General features: G+C 32.3%; 1 protein-coding gene across 1 annotated transcript in view; it reads left to right on the top strand.

Moving 5' to 3' along the window:
- Nucleotides 1-27,608, top strand: part of dac (dachshund family transcription factor) — a 321,970-nt gene that overhangs the window by 104,258 nt on the left and 190,104 nt on the right. The window contains 1 exon segment of the mRNA XM_011502797.1: nt 20,067-20,206. Within this exon segment, the coding sequence (XP_011501099.1) occupies nt 20,067-20,206 (140 nt within the window).

The following is a 27,608-nucleotide window of genomic DNA, read 5'->3' as shown; positions in this document are numbered from 1 at the left end:
GATTAATGCAGCGAGTGATCGTTGCGTTTGGCTTTTGATATTCAGGATTCAAGTTTTAGCACGGGGTTAGATGGAATTTTAATGAGACGTTCTTGGCTTTTGTAAAGGCTACAATTGATAGTTGATCTTGAGCGATTTAGTTGCTAGTAACATGTTTAATTTATCTGTTGCGATATACAAGATAAATTACGATTTATTAAAAAAACTAGTTATACACTCTACAAAAATAACAAATATTTGAAAATTATTATCACATGTATTATTATTCATAATATTATGTTTTATTAGTTCTCCAGAATATTTTTTCAATAAAAAGTAAGGTATAAAACTTAGAGATAAATTTTATTAACGATGAAATTTATTTGTATCCTAGTTAATAATGTAAGCTAATAGTTGAAAACGTCTTTTTTTTTAAATTTAATAATACTAAATGAAAGTTTCGCCGAAGTTTAGAAGTTATGGGAGCAGAGAAAAAAAGAAAGAACGATGAAGATGAAGCAAGGGGGAAATAAGAGGAGTGGAATTATATTCGAAGAAGTCGAAGAATGAAAGTTAGACACTAAGCTTTTATCGCCCTAGGAAATAATTTTTAAAAGTATATCGACTTGGATAATTAGTGATTCACCCTTAAAAGAGCATTTTTATACGCCTATAATTTTTTAATAAGATTCGTAAACAAATTACACAAAATAAGTATACGCTTATAAAGATTTATATTTAAAATTTTGTGACGACGTATAAATATTTGATATTTACTTTAGATTCCTATTAAGAGAGTATTGTATACTTCATAAAAGAATGAATAACTTTAATATACGTTATGTTATAGACAAAATTTAAAAAGAATGTTATGCCATAATGCTTTACATTTAATATGAATATTCAATTATTTGAAATATATTTATAAATTTGTTATTAACGCATTAGTTATTAAATCAAAACCAAATAATTATATGCCAAAAAGAATGGTTTGTGGGCATATTATTTTATCATGAGCGGTTATTAATCAATCAAAGGCACGAGTATCAAACGTCTTAAAAGATCGGGATATAATAAGCGTCGATAACATATAATACACATTGATCTCGTAAACGTAGTCATAAATTTTGGGCATAATACTCAGAGACCTGAACGAATGCCTCATATTTGTTCTAAACAATTACCATATGCTTAAACTTTCAAGTTAATTATTATAGTAATTGATTAAACAGCATTTCGGCCGTCCTATATAATAAGTCACGTCAAATAATACATATATTTAGGTAAAAAGCAATTGTGCATACAAAAAAATGTGATGAAATATTTCTTCGATATTGAATTTGATCTACTTTTAGCACATTTAAACAGTCAAGTATTAATAATATAATTTAAAAAAATTATTTCGTATAAAACAGACTTTTGTCACAAAATGATTATTTAATTATAAATACTTAATGTACAAACGTATGCGAGAAAAAGTTGACGGAGATGTACAGAATTTATAATAGATTGAAACATTCTATAATTAATTAAATTTTTGAATAATTTATGATATCGTAAGTTGCATTAAGAAACTGTCTTAAATTAATGAAGCTAATTGAAAAAGTAAAAAACAAGTAGAAATATGTTTAATGACCTTACTATTTTATTCAAATTATTGATAAATTACAAGGCTTGGTTACATTAAAACTATTAATATGATATAATAATTAAGTTGTAGAGGTGACTTTTCAAATAAGTCAATTTAATGTAAATATCTATAGGTTGTTGAAGCTTCATCATTCATTTACTATAATGAAATAATCATTTATGGAGACGAAAGTTAGTTTCACAATTAAAACGGGAAAAATGCAAGCATGGCGGATAAACATAAATAGTAAGTGAAAGATCGATAAAACAGTACATGAATAAGAAGGTCGACTAATGGATATGAGAGGGGAATAATAATCGGAGAAAAGATGAGCAGAGTGGGAATATATAAGAGAAGAGTGGAGGGGGAATTAGATCGGAGCGAAGCGATCGGAGTCTCGCGCATTCGCAGCGGAACAACTATGAAGCCGTTACAACTATGAAGCGTTTACACATCCGTAAATCCAAGCAATCTCAGTAAATATATATGTTTCTATATTCACGTCTTGCTCGCATGTAGTATCTCAGAAATCAAGGTAATCCTACCAATTTAGACCGTACGCCATTGTTTGGATTACTTCACTGAAGTAGTGCATTCGCTCATTCTCATTTTACTTTTGATTTGCAAATTTCTAAATTGTATAGTATTGTTAACGTCTACACGAACAAGTACGATCAATCGGCGAATCTTTTTATGTGACAACGGAAGTATCAAATTTCATTCAATTTCATTAAATTCAAATGTTAAACATTAGAGTAATATTTATCTATTGAGAAAATTGCTTGTATATCGTATGAAAATAAAAATTTATTATATAAATTTCATAGATTTTCATCACCTGTAAATTACAATTATCATTTATACTAAAATTTATACATTTTTTTCTATTTTGTTTTCGTCAATGTTTAATTTTTCTATATTTATGTGATACTTCAACTGTATCTATAGTTCTAATTAATAAAATACTTTTGGTAAATTTATATTAGTTTATATATTTATATAATCTATAAATTTCAATTCGTTAAACAATCACAAATTTATGAACAATATATATATGGTCATTGACCCTTTTCTTACTCTCGATTTCACCTACCTCTTTCACACAATTACATTTGAATAGTTGGACAGATCCCATATAGTCATGTGTTTCTTTCGTTTGCCCTTTTTCTCTCTATATTTTGCTCTCTTTTCTCTTTCATACGCGCATAAACTCACCTACACATAAAAATATACGCACATACTTTCTTGTCGGTACTCATTTTCGTACATCCATGCAATGTCTAGCTTCTTCCTCTACATATTCTCGCTCTTATGCGGTCGTAAAAGTAAAAACACAAGCTTTAGTATTCTTACTAAGGGAAAGTGAAGGGCATTAAAAATTAGTTAAAGGAAAAAAAAAAAATATATATGTGTGTGTGTGTGTGTGTGTAGCAATACGCATGTGCCTCCTCGTTCTCTTCATTTATTTATTCCGCGACGCTAGTCGTAAAAACCAGTCTGGATTTATCGCGAAAATATTGAAATGAGTGGGAGATGAAGAAGAGAAGAGAAAAAAAGAGAGGGACAGTTTCTTTTGCAGGAGCTTGTGAAGCTTTACGAGCTTTAAGCCCGTGCATTTCGTGCGAGCTTCAATTTAACGGTTATTGAAACAACGCGTTTCCTGTATACTTGTTTATATATACACTCTTGGTCACACATATTTGCCCATTGAAGAAAGAAACAGATCCTAAAAACTTTAATATTACCACTAAAACTGATAACACAGGAAAAACAGCTCATTCTCAAGTTAATGTAACTGTCTTTTAAATGTTTTGTGGCTTGTATTTTAAAGTAATTATTTATCATTTTAAAAGTAACCAAAATGTGTCTTTACTACTTTATTATTCATTTTCGTTGTTGTAGTTTAAATGGTTGCTATTTGAAATAGTCATTATTTATAAATTAATAAAAAAAGTTGCCTTAAAGTTAATAATATGTCAGTTTTTTATACGTTTCTTAAATTATACATTTTTAATGATTAAATATATAAAAATAAAAATTGTTGATTAAAAAAATTATAATTGTTAAATGTTGTTAGAACGCAATTAGTTATGTGTATATTCAGTTATATTGAAAATAGTACAAAATTACAAGGGGGATGTCAAAAATGTATTCTATGTATTTTTTTTTTTTTTTTGTTGAACCATAATATTATTATAAAGTAACGCATGATATTATAGTAACGTTATTTTCCTTAATAAATAAGAGAACTTTTTTAATATTAATTTTATTATGTACAATTTGCTTACAATTATATATTTATTACTGAATATATTTTTATGTAAATGAAAATCCGATAAAATAAGAATGTTGTAGCTGTGATTACAGTAAATCATTTAATTAAATTAAAAGTGAATTGCCTTAATATACAGTATCATAATTTTTAGTATTGTTCTTGAAGAAGATTCACTGTTTCCTCGGCTCTCGGGAATAACCCAATAATTGCTTTTCTTTGATTACATTTTAGATGTACTAAGCTTTATTCGCGATTCAACGGATAACAATCTTATATCTCGCTGAGATATGCTTTTTCTTCTATTATTAAAGATATTAATTACAGACAAGTTAGGATTCTATTAGTAGTAGAAAAGTTATTGTTTGTATTTTTATTATTTTATTATTTGCGGTGTCGTACTGAACATAACCGTGTGGCGGCATCGTATATTGTATTTTCTGAACTAACAATAAACATTAAAGATTCCCGATGTGATAAAGTGCGCAAACGTGGGGGCACCTGTTAATTAAGAGAAGGCGCCTGTAAATGAACCAGGCGGTCCTGTCTCTCTTCCTTTCACCAGGAAACGATAAAACTTTGCTCGCATATATGGCAGTCCGTGTCCCTGCATATTCGCGCTCCGCGCAGCTCTTGCACTCTCACAAACGTCATATAAAGATACCTTGATCCGATATGAGCGTATAACGAAATGTAGATGACTCATATAGAGACAAAGTATTTTTAAATTAGTTAGTAGGGCCTGTATAATTAATTCACGTGTGTGCGTGCGGGCGCGTACATTTTCATCGTAACCACGCGTATATTTCTTTGGCACTGCACTTGAAACATATCTGCAAGTTTTCATAATTGCTTGTGAAATCAGCATTTATTCACTTGCATAATATGCTCCTCGAGTTGGATAGCTCCTCTTTATGATTAAAGAAGATGATGTTAATATATGATTAGAATTGGTTATAAAATAAGTAATAGATCTTTTTTTCAAGATTTACCATTCTCTAGCGTGAGTTAAATTCCTCAATTTAATAATCTTAAATGATAGAGTACATGCTCTCTTGGTTTTAAAATCAGATTTTCTATCATGAGATCGTAGAAGCATATCACATCGTCATTTCTGAACGAGTTCATATTCGCCGCAGCCAAGATTTTCATAATATAAAAGATAAAGTAGCTCCGACTAGTAATCATATAAACTTACAGGGACGAGCGTCTACACTTAATTAGCAGTCGAACCAGGACTAAAGTCATTTCCGGGGTAAGGGATAGTCCAATGGGATTAATTGGTAGATCACGGCTTTGGCGGAAGGAAGGGCAATGCGATGGCTTATCGCGACGTAGCGACAGGCAGCGCAAGCGCGAAGTTATAATTGGGGATGTTGGTGGTGACCGCAGCTGTTCTACCTACCTACCACGAGCAATGCAGCTTGTCTTTTCCTTTGGATTTCTATCTGAATCGTTAGCGCACTTCAACTGCTCGTTTAAATCACATCAGATTATTTCGTTAATCGGAATTCGGGATATTCAATTTTTTTTCTAATTATGCATAGATCCCGCATATCTGTCACTTTTCCATTAATAATGACATACTGTACCGCATGTTTGGGTGTGTCTGTGTGTGTGTGCGCGCGCGCGTGTAGTGTGAGTGTGATAAAGAGACAGAAAATACTTTTAGAGAATGCATAATATTAAATATATATCTTACGTATTTATTAATACCTTCTGTTTTTACTTTTAGTCTTGTGAAGGATATCAGATTTTGTTTTTACGTAATCATATTAATATTATTAAGTAGGTCATTTAAAAAAGCGATTTAATAAAGAATTATTCATGAAGATATAATTGTATTTAAAATAATTTCTGCAGATATTACAAGTGTAAATAATTAGTCCAGTTTTTACACTTCCATTGTTCTTTTGGATTCTTTGTTATATTTTTTTCTCATTTCTTGGCCATTGGTTATACGTTATTTCTTCCTGCATTCCTTTATTACCTCTGTATTCCCATCACGCAAGCTATAATTATCAAATGTAGTTCAATCTTAGGATAAAGCACTTGTTATTAAAGTCAAATAAATAACGCGCGGAAAAAATATGACACACTAGCAAACGTTTATTTCCGGGCTCGTGCATACGCATGCCACTTCCTCATATTCCTTTCTTCCGCCGATGATATAAGCTTCCGAGAATACATTTTCTCCCCTTTTAACTTCCATTGCTGACTTTGGAATACACCTTCAGCCAATTCGTCGTATACGATGGAGCCGTTAGTTCGAGAAGATTTCCGATTACTCTCATGTCACGTAAATTTTTTTATTTTCGTTTCATTTCAGCGCTCGCTCTGAACGTTAAGCGCTATATCGCGTGATTACATACACTTTTTAAATTTACACTATCAAATAGTTAAAATGTTTTTTTTTGTACGATATAAAGATACACACGAATAGTTTTAATGATAAATACAAATTTAAAAAGAAAATATAGTTTTCAATTTATTGTTCAGTTCTTTCAAATAAAATTTTATTTCTTGTGATTTTTTATATTTTTTATATGAAATTTGTAGACATGTGCATTGCAATTTCCTGATAATAGTTCATGTTAATATGTATTTTAGTTTACAGAAATTGTTTTCCTATGGATTTAATTTTATAAAAATGTAAAAGAATTTCTTTGGAAATATAATAATTAATCAAAAAATGTGTGTATGTGCGCGCGCATGTGCTTGTGTCCCTGCGTGTGTGTGCGCATAGTGTTAGCTTAATATATATATATATATTCATATTTCCTATAATATTCTTGTACATAAATTTTAACGCCAAAATTTTAATTCACTAATACGTAACAATATGTATGCATGTTCAGATTGAAAGCGCGTAGGGACTTTAATTCAAAAACAAATCAGAAAGTTGAGGTCGCGACGATGCAGCATAAATAAATTAACAACGCGCTTTGCTCATTTATTCTCTTACACTCAGCTTTTTAGGTCTTTCTGCGCGTAGGTTAAAAAAAATGTATACATAAGAGTATGAAGCGTAAAAATTAAAATTAGCTCAGCAATGCCACCCCAGCAGAATATTATGCAAAGCCACAAGCAATAAAAATAACATATTGCGCGACCGAGAAGAAGCATAAGTTTTAATCTAATATTACTAAGTTAAGTCCCTCGGTTTTTCTGAATCACGTTCCTCTAGCCCCCCCACCCCCTCCCACCGCATTTTGCCACCATCTTACGATGAGAAAGACGGAGAGATATGGAGTGGGATTGTATGAGCGATTTCTTTTGTGCATGCTGCCACCTCCTCCTTCTAGGTTTTACACTGTGCTTATTAGAAAATATTTCTTCCGTATGCGAGAGTTGTATAAAAAGGGGAGCGCCGTTTTTTACATCTCTTCCTTCTCTTCATGTCTTTTCCTTTTTTATAGTTACCAGGAGCATGAAAAGAATGAAGAACTCGCAGAAGCGAAAGCGATGAAATCGCATCTTTCACGCTCGTTGCACTTTCTTCCTATTTTCTGAACACTTATCTCCACAACCTTTTACGGAGGGTGAGATTTTTTCTTTTCTTTATTTCTGTAAGTCACAGGAGAGAAAGCGGGAAGGTTTACTTGATCGCGGGCTCAAGTAGTCTTATAGATGCTTTACTTTTGATTTTTCGAAGATGAATGATTCAAGTGCGTAGTGTAACTAATTTAGTCAAGCGTTTCTTTCATCTAATTTTCTTTGAATGCCAATATCAACTCTTTAAGAGATACTCAGCTTGATTATTGCTCAATATTTTTCAGTGAATTTATATAATTATTGGTCTTTTCGTTCATTCGTATTTTTGTAGATTACAAAAAACTGTATTACGTATATTCTATTTCTTATATATTCTATATTCTATGGTGCTTTATGTTTATGTATATAATGTTTATGTATATTTGTATGTAATGCAGATGTTAAAAATTAACATTTTTAAAAATAGATTTAAATATAAGACAAATAAAATTATAATTTTAAATCATGTAGAAACAAAAATAAAAATTAAAAGTTCTATAAATTTATTTTATTTGTATAAACAAAAAATTATTTTTATTAACAAATTTATAAAACAAATGGAAATCATGAAACCACTTATTAGAAAAAACTAATTAAAAAACGATAAATATTGTGCAGAATAGGGAAAAATTATTAAATTCCATAAATTTATATAAGTTTTAGTTCAACAAGTATGAAATCGGCATAAAATTACAAGTTTCTATATAAAGTGAGACTAAATAATAGAACATAAAAGGCATTGGCCATACTCCATAAAGACTGCGAACAATAACTTCAATTTCAAGGACGTATGTGATATAGTACAAGCGTATTTGTCAATAAAATAAAAATCCAAGTCCAAGGAAAGTGGCAGTTTGGCACAATTGAAACGACTTGCGTTGCGTAAATGCGGGAAAATCGAAAGGGGCTCACAATCTGCTTCACTGACTCTGGTTATTTTCGCTCTACGCGTGAAATCAGACAAATCCAATTTGACTGGTGCGCTGGTCTTAGCATGAATTCATGATAGTGGAGGAGTGGGTCAGTTGTCCTTTTTTAGTAAGAGTAAGATAGCGAGGATAAAGATAGAAGGACGCGTGTCGTAAAAATTTATAATTTGGAAAATAAGCTGTGTGAGAGAGAGAGAGAGAGAGAGAGAGTGAGAGATTTTAGTGTATATGGATTGCGTATGACGTTTGTGAATTTGGTCGCTTGGGCGTTGCGGTAATCAAATTTATAAGGCGGGAAATCGAAGTCGAAATTCTCTCATTTTATTTTTACTTTTCGATAGCTAGGATGAATTTTATATAAGTTAAAGTTAAGAGCGAGAGAGAATTGAGATGATAAGTGCGAGAGACTGTTGACGAAAATTGAAGTCGTTGTTATGACGGGAATTGCAAGCGACGAAGTTTTACGGAGGGGAGCGTAGATCAAGGGAAGAAATGGAGATAGGGTGAAGCGGCAGATTGAGAGTCAATGTTGTTTCTAAAACAGATCTAGAAATCTACGGCATTTTTTTACTGTTCTTTCGATTTTGTTACTTGCGAATTCAGTTTCTTAAGTTTTTTCAGACATTTAACTGTCATAGTAGTGCATATATTATAAATGGCTTTTAATTATATTACCCTCAATTTACCATAATATTTTTACAAGCTCATTATTGTATATGTTATAATTAATTTTAATTATTAATAAAAAAATCGACAGAATGTGTTGTTACTTGTACAAGAGATCTTTAATAGCGTTAGTCCAATAGAGACAAGTCGGATATTTAAATAATTTACATTATCTTCGACAATTGACTAAACTTTTTTTTTTTTGCATATAAGTACGTATATACCAATGCAAAATTGATCGCAGAGAGTCGAAGAAAATCTCTAGGGTTCTTCGGAGAATTTCGAGGGTCCAAGAGCCTTTGTAAATCGAGGCTTCTCGCTTGGAATCCGCGTTAAGCGTCTCGGTCTTCCTTGCGTTGGTCTAACGCTCGGTCGAATTCGCCGACCAACGTATCGCATACGCTCGCGGTAACATAATAAACATGCGCTCCCTTCATTCGCCTTCGATCAATAAGTGCTCCACATTCCCCGAGGAATGTGCAATTGCCTCGAGGGGGTTAATAGTCATGGCGTCGTGCATGTGCGCACGCACACGGTTTCTTTCGAGAGCGAGCCACTCGAATGTAAAAGGGCGAAGAGAAGACACCGCTCGATCGTGTGGTGGCAATCTCGAGAAAGGCGCCTATCACTTTGGCAGCTGTAAGGTAGCAAGGAAGCTGACTCGGCAGAGTTTCTGATTCGCACACACGCGCACATACACATGCACGCGCGCGTGCCCGCACACACATACCATATGTATATATATATTTATATACATACATACATACATACATACATACATACATACATACATGCATACATACATATATATATATATATATATATAGAGAGAGAGAGAGAGAGAGAGAGAGAGAGAGAGAATAAACGCGGGCAAATTGGTTAGGCCAATTGTCCAAAGATGAGGCAAGAACGTTTAGAGACACACGCATCCACCGTCTAGGGGAATAGCTATCGAGGGTCGAAAAGGACCTCGACCGTGACCGGACAACTTGTGCCAATTCAAGGATATGGAAGCTGAATGACGAAAGCCTTATTTTCTTCATTTATTATTCGATTGCGACGATCTTGAGAAACTCACTCCATTACAAGTAGTTTGCCTTTAATTCAGCATTATTTTGAAATTAAATTAAAAAATTTATCTTTAATAAAAATGTTCATTGTCTATTAGCGTAATAAAAAAGACGCAATTTAAATTAATTATACAATATAAATTTATGACCAATATTAATTATATAGTTAAATAAGTTATTCCACAGATTTTTTTTTAACTGTAAAGATTGTTCAATAGTACAATTAATTGAAGAATACTTATGCTAATTAGTAAATGAAATATATTAACGTTCATTACTCTTTGAATGTTTTTATAAATATAATAAATTCCAATTCATTATTTTTAAGATATTTCAAAGCAGAAAAATTTTAATTTGTTCCTTAGGAAAAATATACAAATTTTATATGCACATTCATTAATAATAGCAGTTATATTCTAATCGCTTCCTCATGCAAGAGGAACTTCTTCATCTATTACAGTACTGCCGAACTTGAGTGTATAAAAATATGTTTTATACACTCGAGTATCAGTGAAAAATACGTTTTATAAATTTATGGAATGAAGATAATCTGGAGATATCACTGTAGCATTTTAATTATAAAATCTAATTACGGAGTCAATAATAAGAGTTTCTCAGAATTAAATTCGTAGTCGATAATACACTTCTCTTCAACAGTCAAATCATTATTATTGCTGTATATACGCGATACATCATTGGTATGGAAACAGAGAAGCGGGATCTTTAGCAATCGTATCGTATCAAGTACAATAACAACGCATATTCGGTAGCTAGAGGCAAGCTTATCGTCCAGCGCCAAATGACGTTTTCGAGTGCATTAGAGTTAGAGAGCGAGCGAAAGAGAGCGTCGGAGAGACAGACTGTGTGTGAGAGAGGGAGAGAGAGAGAGAGAGAGAGAGAGAGAGAGAGAGAGAGAGAGAGACAGAGAGAGGGTGCACGCGAGACAGTAAAGTTACGTAATCACGCGTGCATATGCCATGTAGAGGCGCACACGCGCAAGCCCAGCGATAGATTTGGGTAGTGCGCGAAAACGGGGTTGCAGCGGTCCCTCGACGCTTCAAGTGCCGCTGCAGCCCTATCCCTTTCTACACGGACTCACCCTCAGCGCCTGGGCCATTAATAATATACCCATATTGGACACAATTCACCTTGAAATTAACCGGCAGCCGATTGGTAAGCCCGGGCAAATTGACTTCGAAATTGACAATTTATGAGTCCTCGCAGCACCTCCAACTCACGTCCATTCCTCTTGCGTCAGTTCAATTATTTCCGATTTCCGCGTCGCAGCGTGAATCTCGTGAAAAGTGTAAAAAGAAACGATATATGACAAGCGTAAAAGGAAAAGCAAGAAAATGGCGAAAATGACAGAACGTCGGGTTAATGTTGACAGACCATTTCCATCTGACGCTTCTTTCTTATAGACAATCAATGAAAATTTACAGTGACACAACGCTACGTGAGTATCACCATTCTTCGCTAAAAAAAAATAAGAAGTGGATCTGTTTTTTTTAGTTATGGACTGAAGCTCATAGTTTTGTTAAAAAAAAAAACAGAATTTAATGTATCGGCGGAACATTGAATTTTTGTAAATAGCACTGTAATTTTTATTATTGAATTTGTACAATTCAATTAATGTATTTATACATTATATGAAATGGGACTTGTCATAAATGAAAGTATTCGTGAAGGTGCGAAATATATTACTGTATACAGTAAGAATAAAGTCGAAAAGATGTATAGAGATAGATACAAAGATTTTAACAATAATAAATCGTCTTTAAAATAAATCGGGAATTGAAAATAAAGTCTTGAAAAATAATAGAAATAGAATTGTAATTTTTAATTTGGTAATATAATTTAAGAACCTTTTTAGCCTTGATATTAATAATTGAAAAAGCTTGCTTTAAAATATTTTAATCTTACAATTTAAATAATACTTAAAGTACTAGTAAGTACTAGTATACTAATCCTATATTATATTTTATGTATATTATACTATCATATGTAATGTAATATCTATCTATCTATCTATCTATATATATAAAGCATAATTAAGATAATTTTTGAAATATTATAGAAATATATACATATATGTTTTTATAGTAATTAAATTTATATCTGTTCTTAACTAATTTTTTATATAAAATATATAATCACTAACACTATACACTAACAACGAAAATAGTTTTTTAACGATAGTTTATTATTAATAAAATGAAAATTATGTAGGATATAATAAATTTTATACAGTATTATTATACTTAATATGAGTATAAATAATTATACATTTGGTTTGCATCGCCATATTAGTTTCTAATGAAGGAAAATTATTTATGTAGAAACAGAAGATAGTTGAGACGAGAAAAAGAGAAGGAAAGATTACGATCATATAGAAAAGAGAGAGGGAGTGAAGATTTAAAAGCGCGGATACACAGTATAGAAGTATTCTTGATCGCGATATAATCTAAAGTAGATGAGCAGAGCCAATGTGATTTATAGTGAGTGGCTTAATTGTCTTAATTACGGGAGAGCGCTTCCGCGGAAAGCGAACTCTCCTGCGGCGCCCGCATTAACCTATTCTGCATTCATGTGTAGCCTGTAGGCCAGCCAAGATTGCAATAGTATAATCGGACCGAGCACTTGCATCTCTTGATTATATATTGAAAAGGCAAAGCAGAACCGAGAGAAATACATATATACATATATATATATATATATATATATATATATGTATATATGTGTGTGTGTGTGTGTGCGCGTGTGTGCGCGCGCGCGCGTGCGTTTATGTATGTATTATGTGTTTGTGTGTGTATATAGATGTATAGATAGATAGATATATAGATAGGAAGGGAGAGAAAAAGAGAGACAGAGGTAGTACGTGCTTGCGTACGTAAAATGCTTCTCCTTTTTCTTAATTCAGAGTGCAAACACTATTGTGTATTTAAATTAGGAGTTTGGAATACGAAAAAAGTGGCGTTGATATGGAAATTAAATGCAGCGCAACACAGCGCGACGCAACTTCCTTATTTATGGGAGAATTGTTTGCAGGTAATAACACTTATCCATGTGTACAAATGTATCAACGTCTGTTATTTGTTGTCGGAGAATCTTCATATAATACGAGTGCAACGAAGTGTTGGACAGATTGGGCTTAGCTCGAACAAATTAACATTTCAAGCAAATTTATACCCACGTCTATATTGCGATCTTTTAAATTGAAACGCGTCATTTGAGAAAAGGCGAAAATTACGCCTCTTTCGTATAATTAATAATATATATCTTTAATTAAATCAATAAAACTATCTCTCTCATAATTACTAAGCATATAAGACATAATTATTCAAATAAATATTGTTTCTTCCGAGAAGAAACTAATAATCACGTGGACGAAAATTGTGTCAAATAATATAAAAAGAATCGAATCGATGAAATTGTTATTTTAAATTGAAGAAATTAAAGTTTCATACGAGAAAGCGCGTCTACTGATTCAATTAATTAAGCGATCATTTACAATTCCTGTTAAATATCACGCACTTAATTAGAAGGGAAATTGCCCGCGTAGTTCGTATAACTCATACCCGCGAATCAACTATTGTTCATCGGGATGAAATTCTTGGCTCGCGCGCTCCGCGTGCATCCATAGATTCTGTGATGCACGCCAATTCAGCGCTTCTGCTAGTTTATAAAGAGGTGGAGCGCTATGAGGTTTTGTAATATGGCGGCTCTCAAAGACATATATGTAATGGAACGTTTAAGAATGCTATTATAACACGCTTATTAAATCGAATTTAAGGCTTTCTTACAGGCACGTATGTACATTTGTCCGATCTTGCATTACAATTTCTATACTATCCCGAAAATCGTATATTCGTATTTTCTATCATATATATATATATATATAAAATTTTACAATTTTCATTTTTCCCTTTCAATAAAGCATTATTTTATTTCATACTGGAATTTTAGTCTATGAATTAACAACTTTAATATTCACCTCATGAGTTATCGGTTATTAATTTTAAAGAATACAGTAGAACACACCGGACGAATAATATTAATATTTCAATAGTAATGTTATATTTATAATTCATATTCAAATAAATTCTGATCAATAATCTTTGGATTGACATTTTAATTTCTATCATAGAATATGTAATATGTGCATAAAAATTGCTAAAAAAAATATTAGATTCTTCACGAAAAGAAATGCTGCCGAATTATATTATAAATACTTATTGGTTTGTTTGAAAATTTTCAGAATCTAGTTTGAAGGTAGGAAAACGTATTTGATTCTTTTAGACAGTGAATGTAATACGATCAAATATTAGGAAAACTTGTATGCAAAATATTAACATAATAAGGTATAGAAATAATGATAAATTGATAATAAATGAATATTGTGTGTAGTATATAAATTGATAGTAAGAAATTGATGGTAAATTTTATGTCAAATTTAAAGGCCCTTCGCTTCGAGTAATGAAACATCCAACTTGTATAGATAAGTGGAAGGAATAAAATGGAAAGTGAGTCGATAGCAAGGATGGTAATGCGATATTTCAGCGAGACGTTGATTTTATAGTTGCAGCATTACTTCTCGAGCGATTTGCTCATCAGTCGGAAGAATATTCGCATAGTATTGCTCTTTTTGATTCGGCAACTCTACCCTTATTTACACATGTATTGACAATTAAAGCTATGTGCATAATTAAGTCTGGTCTCGATATCTGCCTGGCCACATAAAAGCCGCTTCGGCACTTATAGTTTTTACGGTTTATCGACAAGTTATTGCGCGAGGAATATGTATTGTGACTCGTTTCTGCTACTTAGTTCCATATTCCACGATATCGAAATATTTTTAGAAAATTTACGAAGTGAACAGTTGGGATTCTCAGATATTGTTTGAATTTCCCTGTAGTGCGCACAAACTACTCATTGCACTGGCGTTTATTTATTACGGTCGCGATAAGTGATTGCACCAACTGTGCCTTATTAAATGTATAGATATGAAATATCATAAATAAATAAATAGATTTAAGGGTGTCATTGATAGTGGATTCGTATTTTAGTATATTATTTTAATTTTATTGTCCCTATTTTTTACGACACCTATCTAAAATAAATTCAAGTTTATTAATATGCCGCTTTTACACCACTAAGATTTTTCTGCAAAACAGATCTCATTAATTAATTAATACCTATGCTTTGTATTATTCAATTGAAAAAAGATGATTATATTTTAATATTATTGAAATAGTAATTTTAATTTTATTAAATTAGATTCATCATAATCTACAAATATTCAATACATATAGTGCCAGTGTTGGAGAAAAGTAATATACAAATTAACATTTATAAATGCAGAACTTTCGGTAATCTCACAACATTTTGTTTGTACGATGCCTTTTAATGATTACATTAAATTCACGATGAAAACATTAACAATGAAATAATTCTTATATGCATGTTTAACAGGGCTTTTGGTGCACTTATTTGATCGTATGCTTATCATTACATCAATATAAACGACTCCAGCATACGAATAATTTTCAATGAAGATCTTTGCTGAGGTTCTTGATAGACGATTATCATTTTGTATGCGTGTTCTTGCTTCTAGCGTGGGTGAACTCACTGTGCTAAGGATAATCATCCGCCGTTGAGAAGTCAGCGATTGTCGCTTGCCGATAAGTTTAAGTTTTTCACGCACATCCGATTTAATGCTTTTTACGCACGTACGATCAAACTAAATTAGCACTTAGAAGTACCATTGATACGATATATATATATATATCTCCGACACTTTAATTCAGTGGATTGGAGTACAATTCAGACGCAAACGATCTTGATCGTTTGTACATTTACCTTGATTTCAAAGTAAAGGCTTGCAAATATTGACGCGCGCGTGCATACACCTGCACCCATAAATATTCACGCATATATAAGTTAAACTATTTTTAAATTAACGAGAAAAAATTGATAAATCGATAAAAATATCATAAAAGTAAATCGAAACAAAAACAAAACTACCACGGAGAGATTCGATAATTAAGAGTAATGCAAATTTAATAGGCTCCAATTTAATAAGACATTTTTTATTGAGCGTACATCCAATTACTCGGTAATTTAAAAAATTACTCGGCTCACAGCCTGCATATAAAGTATTTTCCAAAACAAACAAAAGTAAAGAATAGCACATCGTTATAATAATCTTGCGATACAAATTTACGAGCAATAAATAACAGTATTGTCTGATTATCAGTCCACCGCGAATTACTCGTATGTCTTGGAACGATGTGCAATGGACCGCAAACCCGAGAGTCCGAAAAAGGCTAGGGCGCAATAAATATCGAAGGCAAACAAGTGCATATTATACGCACACACTAAATGTTCGTTATTATTTGGTGTAACTCGAAACTAAGCGGTTTAAGAGATTGGGAGAGTTTTCGACTTCGTTGTTCTTTAGTACAAAATCGCCAGATTATTCGATGTTCCAGCTTAGGTTGAATTTGTCGCTTGGTATTTGAATTCATTCATTGGGCAATTGAATGTCATTATTCCACACTTTCCATTCCTAATGATAAAGATGTACGTACGTGCATATACGTATACGTATATACTCCGTAATAATTTTTCTTGTATTAAAATAGAATTAGATAGAAAGATTTTCCATTAATATTATTTAACATTATAATGCTTTTGTAAATTATATTGGGAAAGTATTATTTAATTTTATAACGTAACTCGAAGCAAATTTATATGGCTTTTATAATTAAGATTCTCGTTCTATGTAGCATTGACAAGTATTTCATGATTGCAGATTTAATTAACAGATATTTCGAATTTTATAATAAGCTTCTTACCTTTATGATCTTTGTTTTGTATAGAAATTCAAAAGAAGAAATTTTAATTTTCATCTAAAAATATTGATAATTTATTCAAATTTTAATACTTATGTTGCAGTGTAGTTAACGGGGCTTAAAAATATAATTTAAAAATCAAATCAACGTTTTCTATCGCGCGATTGAGCTGTAAAACGTAAGAGATGGTGGGAATTATGGACGTTTCAATTCAGGCAAGGGAAGGGAGAAAAATAAGGTAGAGAAGTAGAGTTCGCCGAATGGTCGAGACAAAGAGCAGAAACGATGAAAAAGAATGGAGCTACGGAGGTTGGCCGTGGAACGATGAAAAATTACATTTTAAAATCTGTCTTGACTATTATACGATGGTGTTTTTACATTATGATTTTGCACAGAGGTCTTAAAAAATTACAGTTTATTTCATTAGGTGATAATTCGGTATTCGTTTTCAGTTGATGAAACTTTCATGCAATTGAATTTTAAAGAAGCTAAAGGAATAAGTGTTTCTTTGGACGTTTTGAGTGACTTAATTTAATGACGAAAATATAATGTAAATTTGATCAAGAGCGCAAGTAGATGAATGTTTTGTAAATTTAAGCTATACGTTAATTTCCTTGGGAACTGAAGATGTTAAATGAATTCTGCTGTGAATAAAATAGTAATAAATTCACTTACCAAAATGGCATCCCACGTGTATTACTAAATAATGTAAATGAAGTAAATAACGTTAGTAGTGTAGTAATAATGTTAGTATTATAGTAATAGATACACGTGATTCAGAGGTTTTATTCAGCGAAGAGTGCTTCTCCGCTGTAATCTAGGAAAAGCAGCTAAATGCTATTGAATATGTAGTCCATTGTATCCAAATGAAGTCTGTAAATCTCGGGGAGATGTTCCGTGGTAACCATTGAAAAGGAAAGCTCCTAGTGGCGAATAGGCGGCGACTGTTGCGAATCGGCACCAAACGAAATTTCCACTGACCGAATGATGATAGTATAGAGTCGGGTATGCATAAGTGCGCGTGCAGGGTTCGATGATTTTCGAATGCGCGCCGGGGTCCTGCATTCCTTTGTTGTGTAATAATGGGCCCCGGCCGGCCGTAGCAGCTTCCTCGGGGTTTTGACGCGCGGCGCCCATAGCGCCATGAATAATGAAGGAGTCTTCCCGAGCCCTTCTTGTACTCCTCGCCCGCCTGCTCTCACTCTCTCTCTCTCTCTCTCTGTCTTTCTTTCTCTCTCTCTCTCTCTCTCTCTCATCGTTTCAGGTGTATACGCACACATGGTTGTGCGCATTTGCCTGCACACATATTAGCTTGGACTTTAGCCGACACTAAGCCGCCGATATTGCCATACGTATTTTAAAAGGCGTTAATTCGTTTATGCTAGTTATTAATCATATATACAGATCGCTTGTTATTACGACTTTTGGTTTTGTTATATTATCGCCTTCGGCTGTATTATGGCTTGTAAGCCAAAGTTATCGCTCACATTATAGACTTTTTTTTTCATTTTGTTACTTTTAGTAATTTTTAATGACACAGTTAATGAAATTTTCTATACACTATGCAGGATTTGGATTACACATCTGCTCATTCGAGTCACGACATTTTTCGCGTTAAGGATTAACCTGCTATTTTTACTTTAATTTTCTTGAAGACTTTTAATATTCAATTTAAGTACGTCAATTTTATACGAAGCTATGTCAGTTGTAAAAAAATTATGAATTATTAAGAAGATTATGTTCAATTTACAAGCAAGCACTTACATATAACCGCTCGTCTGCACATACAACCGCGATCGTGCGCGCACGCTTATAATAATAATAAAAAGTATGCGATACATTATTTTAAATATAAATAAATAATATCAAGTAAAATATTATTTTTATTGAGATTAAGGTAATGTAGCATTATAGTAGTGTTAAAGAAATTTTTATTTCTACGACTTGTTTAATCGACTGCCAGTCTGTTAATATTTAATTATTTATAATATTATTTATCTAACGTTCTTTTTTTAATGTAATAAAATAATATTATGTACTATTGGACAAAAAAAAAAACTTCTTGTTTGAACTGAAAAAAAGATGATGAGATAATAAATAATAAATAGGTTGTGCAGCAGATGCGTAAACTTTTTTTTCTGAAAACACAAATTTTTACAAGTCATCCAAGAGTCCCTCTTTCTCAAACCGTTCGCACGATCCAGGCAGATTAACGGTGTAATGCATGGTAGTTTTAGAAATTATTCTTCCCACTTTAATGATCTTTCCGTTGACTTTCTCAACTTCTGACGATAATTTATCATTTCTGACGTTCAGATCACCAATATTCATAGTTTTATTTTTAAACGGCATAAATTTATTTAAAAATATTGGCTTTTAACGTGTTAAAGATGTTTAAAAGTCACAAAAGTATACCTTCAATTTATTGCCAATTTTTAGTGTTTTAAACGATAATATATTTTACGACATTAGTTATAGTTTGATATTAAAATTGCATGCTATTATTGAATTATTGAATTATATTATTTGGACTTTTAATAATATATTTTGTTATTTCTTTTATTCGAATTTCACTAAATAAGAAAATGAGTATGATAATAAGTGATCTAATGAAAATTCAAGCAAATTAAATTGATAAATTTATTATTTATTATAAATTTATTTTTCATCCAAAGGTCATTTTTACAATATTTATTATACTAATGGAGCAATCAACAGTAGGCTTAAAAGGTTAAGAGTTAACGATATTGACGTAATTGTAGATAGGCTCTCCATTGGAATACGAATTTTTGCAATTTAAGAGTACAGAGCTTAAAGACAGAGCCTATAACACAACACACCAGTAACTTCCGAGACTCACAATATCTACTGGATTTCATAAAAATCTTGCAACAAGTTTTCTCCATGCAAAATGCGGAGTCGATAAACCGGCAAAAATTAACAAGCTCATGCCGATTTTCACGCGCGAGTCGATCCTCGGCCATTCGGGGATCACCTCGGTGCGTGCAAGTCGCGCACACGCGATAAATTTAAGACTAGTACTAAGTGTTTGCCGCGACTCTCGGGGTAGATCGTTACCTCGATGACGGTTGTCTCTAACCACAGTAACTCTCTACCACTGTGCAGCTCCAGGCCGGGGAGACCACCGAAGCGGGCTTCCGTCAGTCTCAGCCTCGCCGCTAGTCATTTGGCCGCCACGGCCGGCCACCACGCGCATCAACTCAAGAAGCACCGCCTGGACAATGGCGATTATTATGAGAACGGACATCTCGGTGAGTGTGCTTTGCTTTTTCTTTATCTTGACTGTTTCTTTCCGTCACTACGCCGCGCTCGCTCTCCGTTCTTTTGTCTGTTCGGCAGAAGAATGGCGGGCGCGTACCCTTGCGTATTCGCGTTTTACCGCTACAAAATGTTGAATAATGCTTTAGCCCTTTGGTTACTTTTATTAACGATACGATCTGGCGTCAATTTCTCGGGTGCTTCAGAGGCTCATTAAGCATTGGCATTATTATTGATCCGCGAGTAGATAATATAATCACGAAGGCTTTTGTCCTCTAAGGTGCTCGCATTGTGAAAACTTCCCTTGCAACTCGGCTACGACTCGGCCATTTTCCAATCATTGTAATGACAATCGAGTATATGTATTCTTTTTCAGTACTTCGATAAATCCTTTTTTATGCCATTTTAGCTTATCTGTTGGCGATCGAAAGTAATTTTATGAATAAATTGATCTATTCGGATATCTCAATGTTGATGTAGAATTTCACTATCGACATATTGTGTTAATTACGTTACGAGTTAAATACGAGCACTCAAGTTTAATTTAATAAATAATTTCAATTCTCAAAATCTATCACTTTAAATTTTAATTGCATTATTTTACATACTGGCCATAAATAGTCAAGTTATGTGAATAAGCTAATTGATTGGCCTTTTTCTTATGTATGAGTATTTACCCGAATATTCAAAATGCATTATCTAAACTAATAATAATATATATAACAATAATAATGGTTGTAATCTCTTAATATTATTGTAATATAAGCTTTGTAAATATGGGATTGGAAATACGGGAACCAAAATAAGTTGTATAAATATTTATATTATATTGAGCAATTGTATTAAAGGTAACTAGAAACTATATAGTATTATTCTATTAAGATATAAAAATTCTTCAAATAGCTAATATATAAAATCAATATTTCCAATATTGATAGTTAGCAACTAATTATTGTATAAGCAAACGACCTCGAACTTTATTGTATATAATGTACATATATACCAGCTGTACAAGCTATTTTAAGCTTCTAAAGTTACTTTGTCATTTCGGGTATAGAAGATATTCGAGTTGGAATTCTGCTACAAAAACGTGAGTATTGCAAATACAAATTTTGTTCATCAAAAAATTTACAATAATTTCGTTTTAGCCACGAATCGACTCCTAATATCTTTCGAAATGAAGTTTATTCTATAAATTAATAATTGCATAGAATGACAAACGAGTTTTATGAGCCAATTTAATTCGTTAGTGTTATCCAGTTTATTTTCATAGAAAAATAGCAACAACAACAACAACTACATATTTATAATCAATATACACAATGTAATTTTTTTTATTGTAATAATAGCAAAATAACGTTTTTAAAAATAAGGTCATCGTTCCGGCGATTTAATCCATAAAAATAAAAAACTCATTTAGGTAAATATTAGAGAAAAAGCTGCCTCCCGCTTCAGAACAAATCCGATCCCTCAGTCTTCTCCTGGGACGCCTTCTACAAGTGCGTCATCCGTTTATTGCATTCTCAAGCTGCAGGAGTTCGGTCGCACGCGGCACCGGCCACACGTACACGGACCAATGCAAGCGCGCCTCTCCCTTCGTTCGGCTACATACTTGATTACCGCCATCCGCGCAGATGCAGTGGTGGTGGTGGTGGTGGCGGCGGCGGCGGCGGCAACGGTGGCGACGCGTACCACGACCCCACCAATCAATTAATTAGAGGAATCAAACGCACTTGGAGTGAGCAAATTAACTGCAACTGCACTCTCGACGCGATGCGCGCACCCGTGCCCTGCGGCTTGAATTCCGGCGAGAATCCAGAATCAACAAATCGGCGGCTCGTACGCGCCCACCGATTAATTGCCGAAATGCGCGCTCCGTTGAACTGCGCGAAAATATTATTACGCCGGGGGTGGGTAGCTTACCCTGTGCCCGCTGCTCTTTTATTTATTCGACAGTCAACTGTGGTTCCCATTGCCACCTGCGCTTTTTCGTGTTTCAATGAAATTAAATGGGATTCCCCTTTTTCCTGTTTTGCTTTTGTAAAAACCTTTTGCTACCCGGAATCGAAGGCTCCGCGACGAAAGCGGATCTTCCATTTTTCGACGATTGTTGTTGGCTTTGTTGTGAAGCCGAAATGCGCTTTAATTGAACGCATCGCTCTTAAGAGATTCGATGAAAATTAATGTGATTGATCGAATGATAAAAATGAATATAAATTATAAAAATTATAATTGCTTTTGCATAGTAATACATTAGATTTTTTTGCTTTGTCATTTTCACGTTATTACCAGGTATTTATAAGAAATTTTAATTCAATTCTATGAAAATAAGCACTTAAAGAGTTGTCATTATATCCATATATAATATTATTGAAAATCATCGATTCAATTAGCTAATAAATACTTTAAATTATATAGACATTAATTGTTCTTTAACTTGTCGTATGATAGTTGATATTGAAAGTAGAAAAGTATATCGAAGCATGACTGGTAATTTAATCGGAATATATAATCTAGATTAATATTCAAATGAAATTAGCGTATAGTCGATAAATAATGTGAGAGTATAGGTAATTGGCTCGATTTCGGAAATTGTATGACCAAATAATCTGAGAACGAAACGACAATAATTTTACGAGCAAATACGCGTTGCGGTGCAGCCAAATTAATGCCGAGACATGCGCCTGTTTGCGTGGGTGCGGCACATTGCGACAGTGTTCACGGAATGTGGACCCAAATATGCGAGAGGGTTAAGCATCGAAACGGCCTATTAATTATACAGTCTGTCTGTAATTGTATAATTGTTTTACTAATGCTTAGACTATGAACGGACTATGAATTAACGAATATACGTGAATACACGTTCCCCCCACACACAAACACACACGAATACTCGTACAAATACGTACACGCCTTATGCTTCGTTTAAAGTATTTAAGTACTTGCGACTTTTGACGGTTGTAGCTACGATATGTAATTATTGAATTATAGGAGGATTAAAAAATTATTATATACCTGATAATTAGATGAGTTATTTTCAAGTTCCTGCAATAACGTGTAAAATACTGTTTAGTCACTAGATCCTCTAAGAACATGGCGCTGTCAATTATTTCGATGACGAGCATAAATATTCTTTATTTCAGTATTTTTCCGGGATATAATAATATATTTCAGTATGTCATTTTATAGTATTTAAATAAATTTCCGCATTTATTCTGAATTTAAACACTTGGGTAAATAATACTTTTAATTCGATTAAAAAACGTGCAGTGTTTAATATTATTGATTGTTTGATTATGAGTATAAGAAAAGGAATCTTTTAAACAGGGATTGTAAGCGATTGCTTCAATATTCTTTCTTTATCTGTGGGTAATAGATGTTGTACGTACCAAGAAAAAAGTCAATTCTTACTCGATTAGATTGCATATTAAATATTAATTGAATAATATATTGAATGCCAACAATATAAAATATAAAAGAGATATGTTCAAAAAGCTAGTTATTTCATTAAATTAATAACTTTGATTTATATAAGCTAATACAAAATTCACACCATACTATGCTACTTTTAATGCGAGCTTTATCAAAGCGTAGATAAGCGTAGCGTAGCGTAAGTTTATCAAAGCGTACAAACAGTTCTCGAATGAATTTGACTATTATATTTCATGATATTCATAATTTCAATGATTATTGTGCATGTTCTCTTGTTCTCTTGCTCATATTTTGTAAGTGAGCATTAATTGAAAGAGGAATACATGTAAAAGTAAAATCAATATTTATGGAAGTAGAAAAGGTAACTCTCACTTTGAATCTTGTTATGCGCTATCTTCTAATATTATAAATTAATCAGAAAATTGACAGACGAAAAAGTGTAAATAGTGCATCGATTGAAAAGAGAATGCAATTATAGAGGCACCAAATGCTTATCATGTTTTTAAATAGATAAAAAGGAAGAGCCGTTGACGAATTAATGTGGATCAGGAGAGGGAGGAGTGGGCGGATCGCGACAGGAGTTGAGCGGCATAAGAGCACGAGCATCTGAAAAGCTTATGATGCGTCAGAAGACGAGAGAGGGAGAAAATGGGCGGCAAGATGAATTGGGGCAAAGTTGTAAACGATAACTATGGGAAAGCGTTTACCTATCGGCGATATACGAGAAAAAAGAAGGGGAGAAACAGCCTAGAACAAGAGGTCGCACGCGTCCCGATGTAAGTAGGGACACGCGCGTATCGTCTCTCCTTCTCCCGTTTCGTTTTGCTTTGTTGCTCTTGCAGTGCGAGCTCCAGTGGGAAAGCCTACGTTTCGGTAACTTCTTTTGAGATTTATTTTTATAGTTTGTGAAAGGCGTGTGCACATATAAAGACCAGCACATTCAATTAGCTTTTTCATTTACAACGACTAACATTATTTATTTAGTTTAAGTGCAAGTTACCTTCGCTCTACTCTATTTATCACGTTAATTTGATAATATCGTATCTATTTGTGTATTATTATTCCATGGCATATTTCTAAAATATATTTAATATTACATGATCACTGCAGCTATTGGTTTTAAATGATCTTTTTTAGAAATTTCACAAGTCTAATTGAGAGAATAGAGTTGAATTTAGAATAAGTATGAAATATGATGGAAAGCAAACGATAAATGTAGATATTCGTATTGGACATATTTTTGATTAATTGCTGTTATAAATTGATGTTACAGACGAGTATTATTCAAAGCCGAATCCTCGGTAATTGATTTTATAAATTTATAGATTTTAATCAATTTATTGCGTAAAATACATCAGTTATATTTTTATATCTCCCGATTATCTAAATGAAAAGAAAATAAAGATTATAGTCTTTCCTGCATCTTCTCGTTCAAACAATTTCTTACTCATTAACCATCTTTATTCGCATATGCCACATGTGCATTTTTATTTTTTTTTTCTTTGAATCTCCACTTTTCCTTCATTTCATTTTCGTCTTTTCTTCATTTTTCTCTTTCTTTTATTTTCTTTGGTCGTCGACATTATTTATTTTTCTCATCACTGTTAATTTTTCAAAGACAACTTAGATGCCTATCGCTTTCCCATTGTTCCTGTATCGGTAGACTTTAGAACGAGCATGTATTGTTATTGGATACGTTATACCCTGTACTGCGTCCTATGTTATTGCTTTATTACATGCGCTTCCACGTCGAGATAGGATTTTGCGAATACAGTAGAATGTATTCGTACATATAGGCTTACACATTTATATATATGCACACATGAAAGAGAAATATTGGAAAGCTAATGGGGAGATACTGTTGCATTATGTATTATCGAAAATGAGAAGGAATGTGCGATTGCATCTTTTGAAAAAAGATTTTTTTTTTAACTTCTTGTACTACTTATTGCTTGTTTCGAAATTAATAAATTTATGTAATATATTAGTTCATATCGTTATTTACGATCAACATATTTGAAATTCTTTTTAAATCTCCACTCGGATCATTTTTATGGTTGCATGGGGACAGATAAATTTCATGACTGCGTGCAGACACGGCCGGTGGAATATTGTTGTTCTGGAGATCATTGCATTGGAATTGTTGCGTGGAATAATGCAACGATAAATTATGAAATTCGTAAAATGTCGTTCTCATAACTCATTGTCGACACATCTAAAAAACAAGGTACTTTTTATAAAGCGCATACGCTTACTTTTATACTAAAATTATTTCATTTTGTTTAATAAAAAGCCATTTTACAGGTGCTTTTTTAAGGGGCGCTCAATTAGAGGTCCTTGTTTGTATTTTTATTAAAAGTATTCTTCTATATTTGAGCAGAGAGGCCAGTCATTAGTTTCGTTAGTTAATTAAGAGGATGGACCTGCGAATAGAAGGGCGGAAACGGTTTTGACGTTTTTGACGCATTTTTTTAATGTAAGCGCTCGCACTCATACAGTCGGGGTGTATTATATGAAGATTTGAAAGGGTATTTAAAAACGAAGCATTCGGGTTTATAGATCTAGTTCATGATTTTTCATGATAAGTAAATTTGGTAAATGGCGAGAATATGTATAATGAGCGATCAAACGATAATGAATACAGTTTACATTTTATAAATCAACCATACAATTTAATAATCAAATGTTAATATGTTATTTTATTTGACGTATTATTACTATCATTATTATTACTATTATTATTGTTACTCTTATTATAATTATTGTTGTTGTTGTTCTTATTAACTAAAATATTTGTACTAAATTCAGCAATACATGAATATAATTCACATTAAATTTTATTATAAATAAAATAAGTTACTAAAAAACTATAAAGCTTCTAATATAATATATTTGATAAATTTTTATACATTATATTAAATTATGTTATCATTATTAAATGTTCCATTCAAAATTTAATAGAAAATTGGTTTCATTATAAATATAATTAAGAGGTTTTATTGTAGATAAGTACAACACATGTATAATAATGATTAACACTTCATGTATATATTCATATATGTGTATACCAAAAAGGAAAATAGATTCTCAATTAGTTTTATTTTATGTAAAATGTAATGGTTAATGATAGATCATTCAGGCTATTTTTTGATATATTTAATCAAGTACACTTTCAATAATCTTCATATATTTAAACTTATTTCAACTTTTTTTATTCAAACGTGAAGTTGAGTTCACCAGTAATTTTACATCAAATTTAATTTTATTTCCTCTGCATTATTATTTATGGACTGTTGTAATAGTTATTGGTTTGAAAAACGAATTCGTTATAAAATTTTGTTGAAAGTATTATTGTAAAATTGATAAGTTCTTAAAATTTTTATATTGTATTAAAATATCATATTTGATTCACAATACTACTTAAAAATTATTTTTTATATTCTCATATTAATAATATTTTCATTGCTTAACTTACAAAAATATAGAAAAAAAATCTTTAAGGGCGTTTTGAATACAATACAAATAAGATAAGAACTAGAATGAAATATTTATGAAATTCAAATTAAATATATTATTTGTGTTATCTTGAAAATTCTATGTTTTATACAAGCTTGATCAAACCCAAAGTAATATCATTAAATCTCAAGCTAATCAGTGAGTTCAGTGGAAGGGATTGAAATAAAGTATAGCAGAAATCTGATTGCGTCCTTGAAACATGTTTCATTACATCCATATACTAGATGCGCTTTCAAATTACTATTATCTGAGGCACAGCTTTCACCCGACAAGAACAGTACGTGGGAAGTTTATGAAAAACTAACGAACAAACTAAATAAATAAATAAAACAAAAAATTACATGGAGTAAAAGTGGAAATCTTTGGCATTCTTTTATTTTCGTTTTCATTTAATTATACGCCATCTCTCTCTCGTTTACCCCCCCCCCCCCCCCCCCCCCCCTCCAC

The sequence above is a fragment of the Ceratosolen solmsi genome, unplaced genomic scaffold (assembly GCF_000503995.2).
Source record: "Ceratosolen solmsi marchali unplaced genomic scaffold, CerSol_1.0 scaffold15, whole genome shotgun sequence".
Taxonomy (NCBI): domain Eukaryota; kingdom Metazoa; phylum Arthropoda; class Insecta; order Hymenoptera; family Agaonidae; genus Ceratosolen; species Ceratosolen solmsi.
This window is presented reverse-complemented; position numbering and strand designations above follow the sequence as displayed.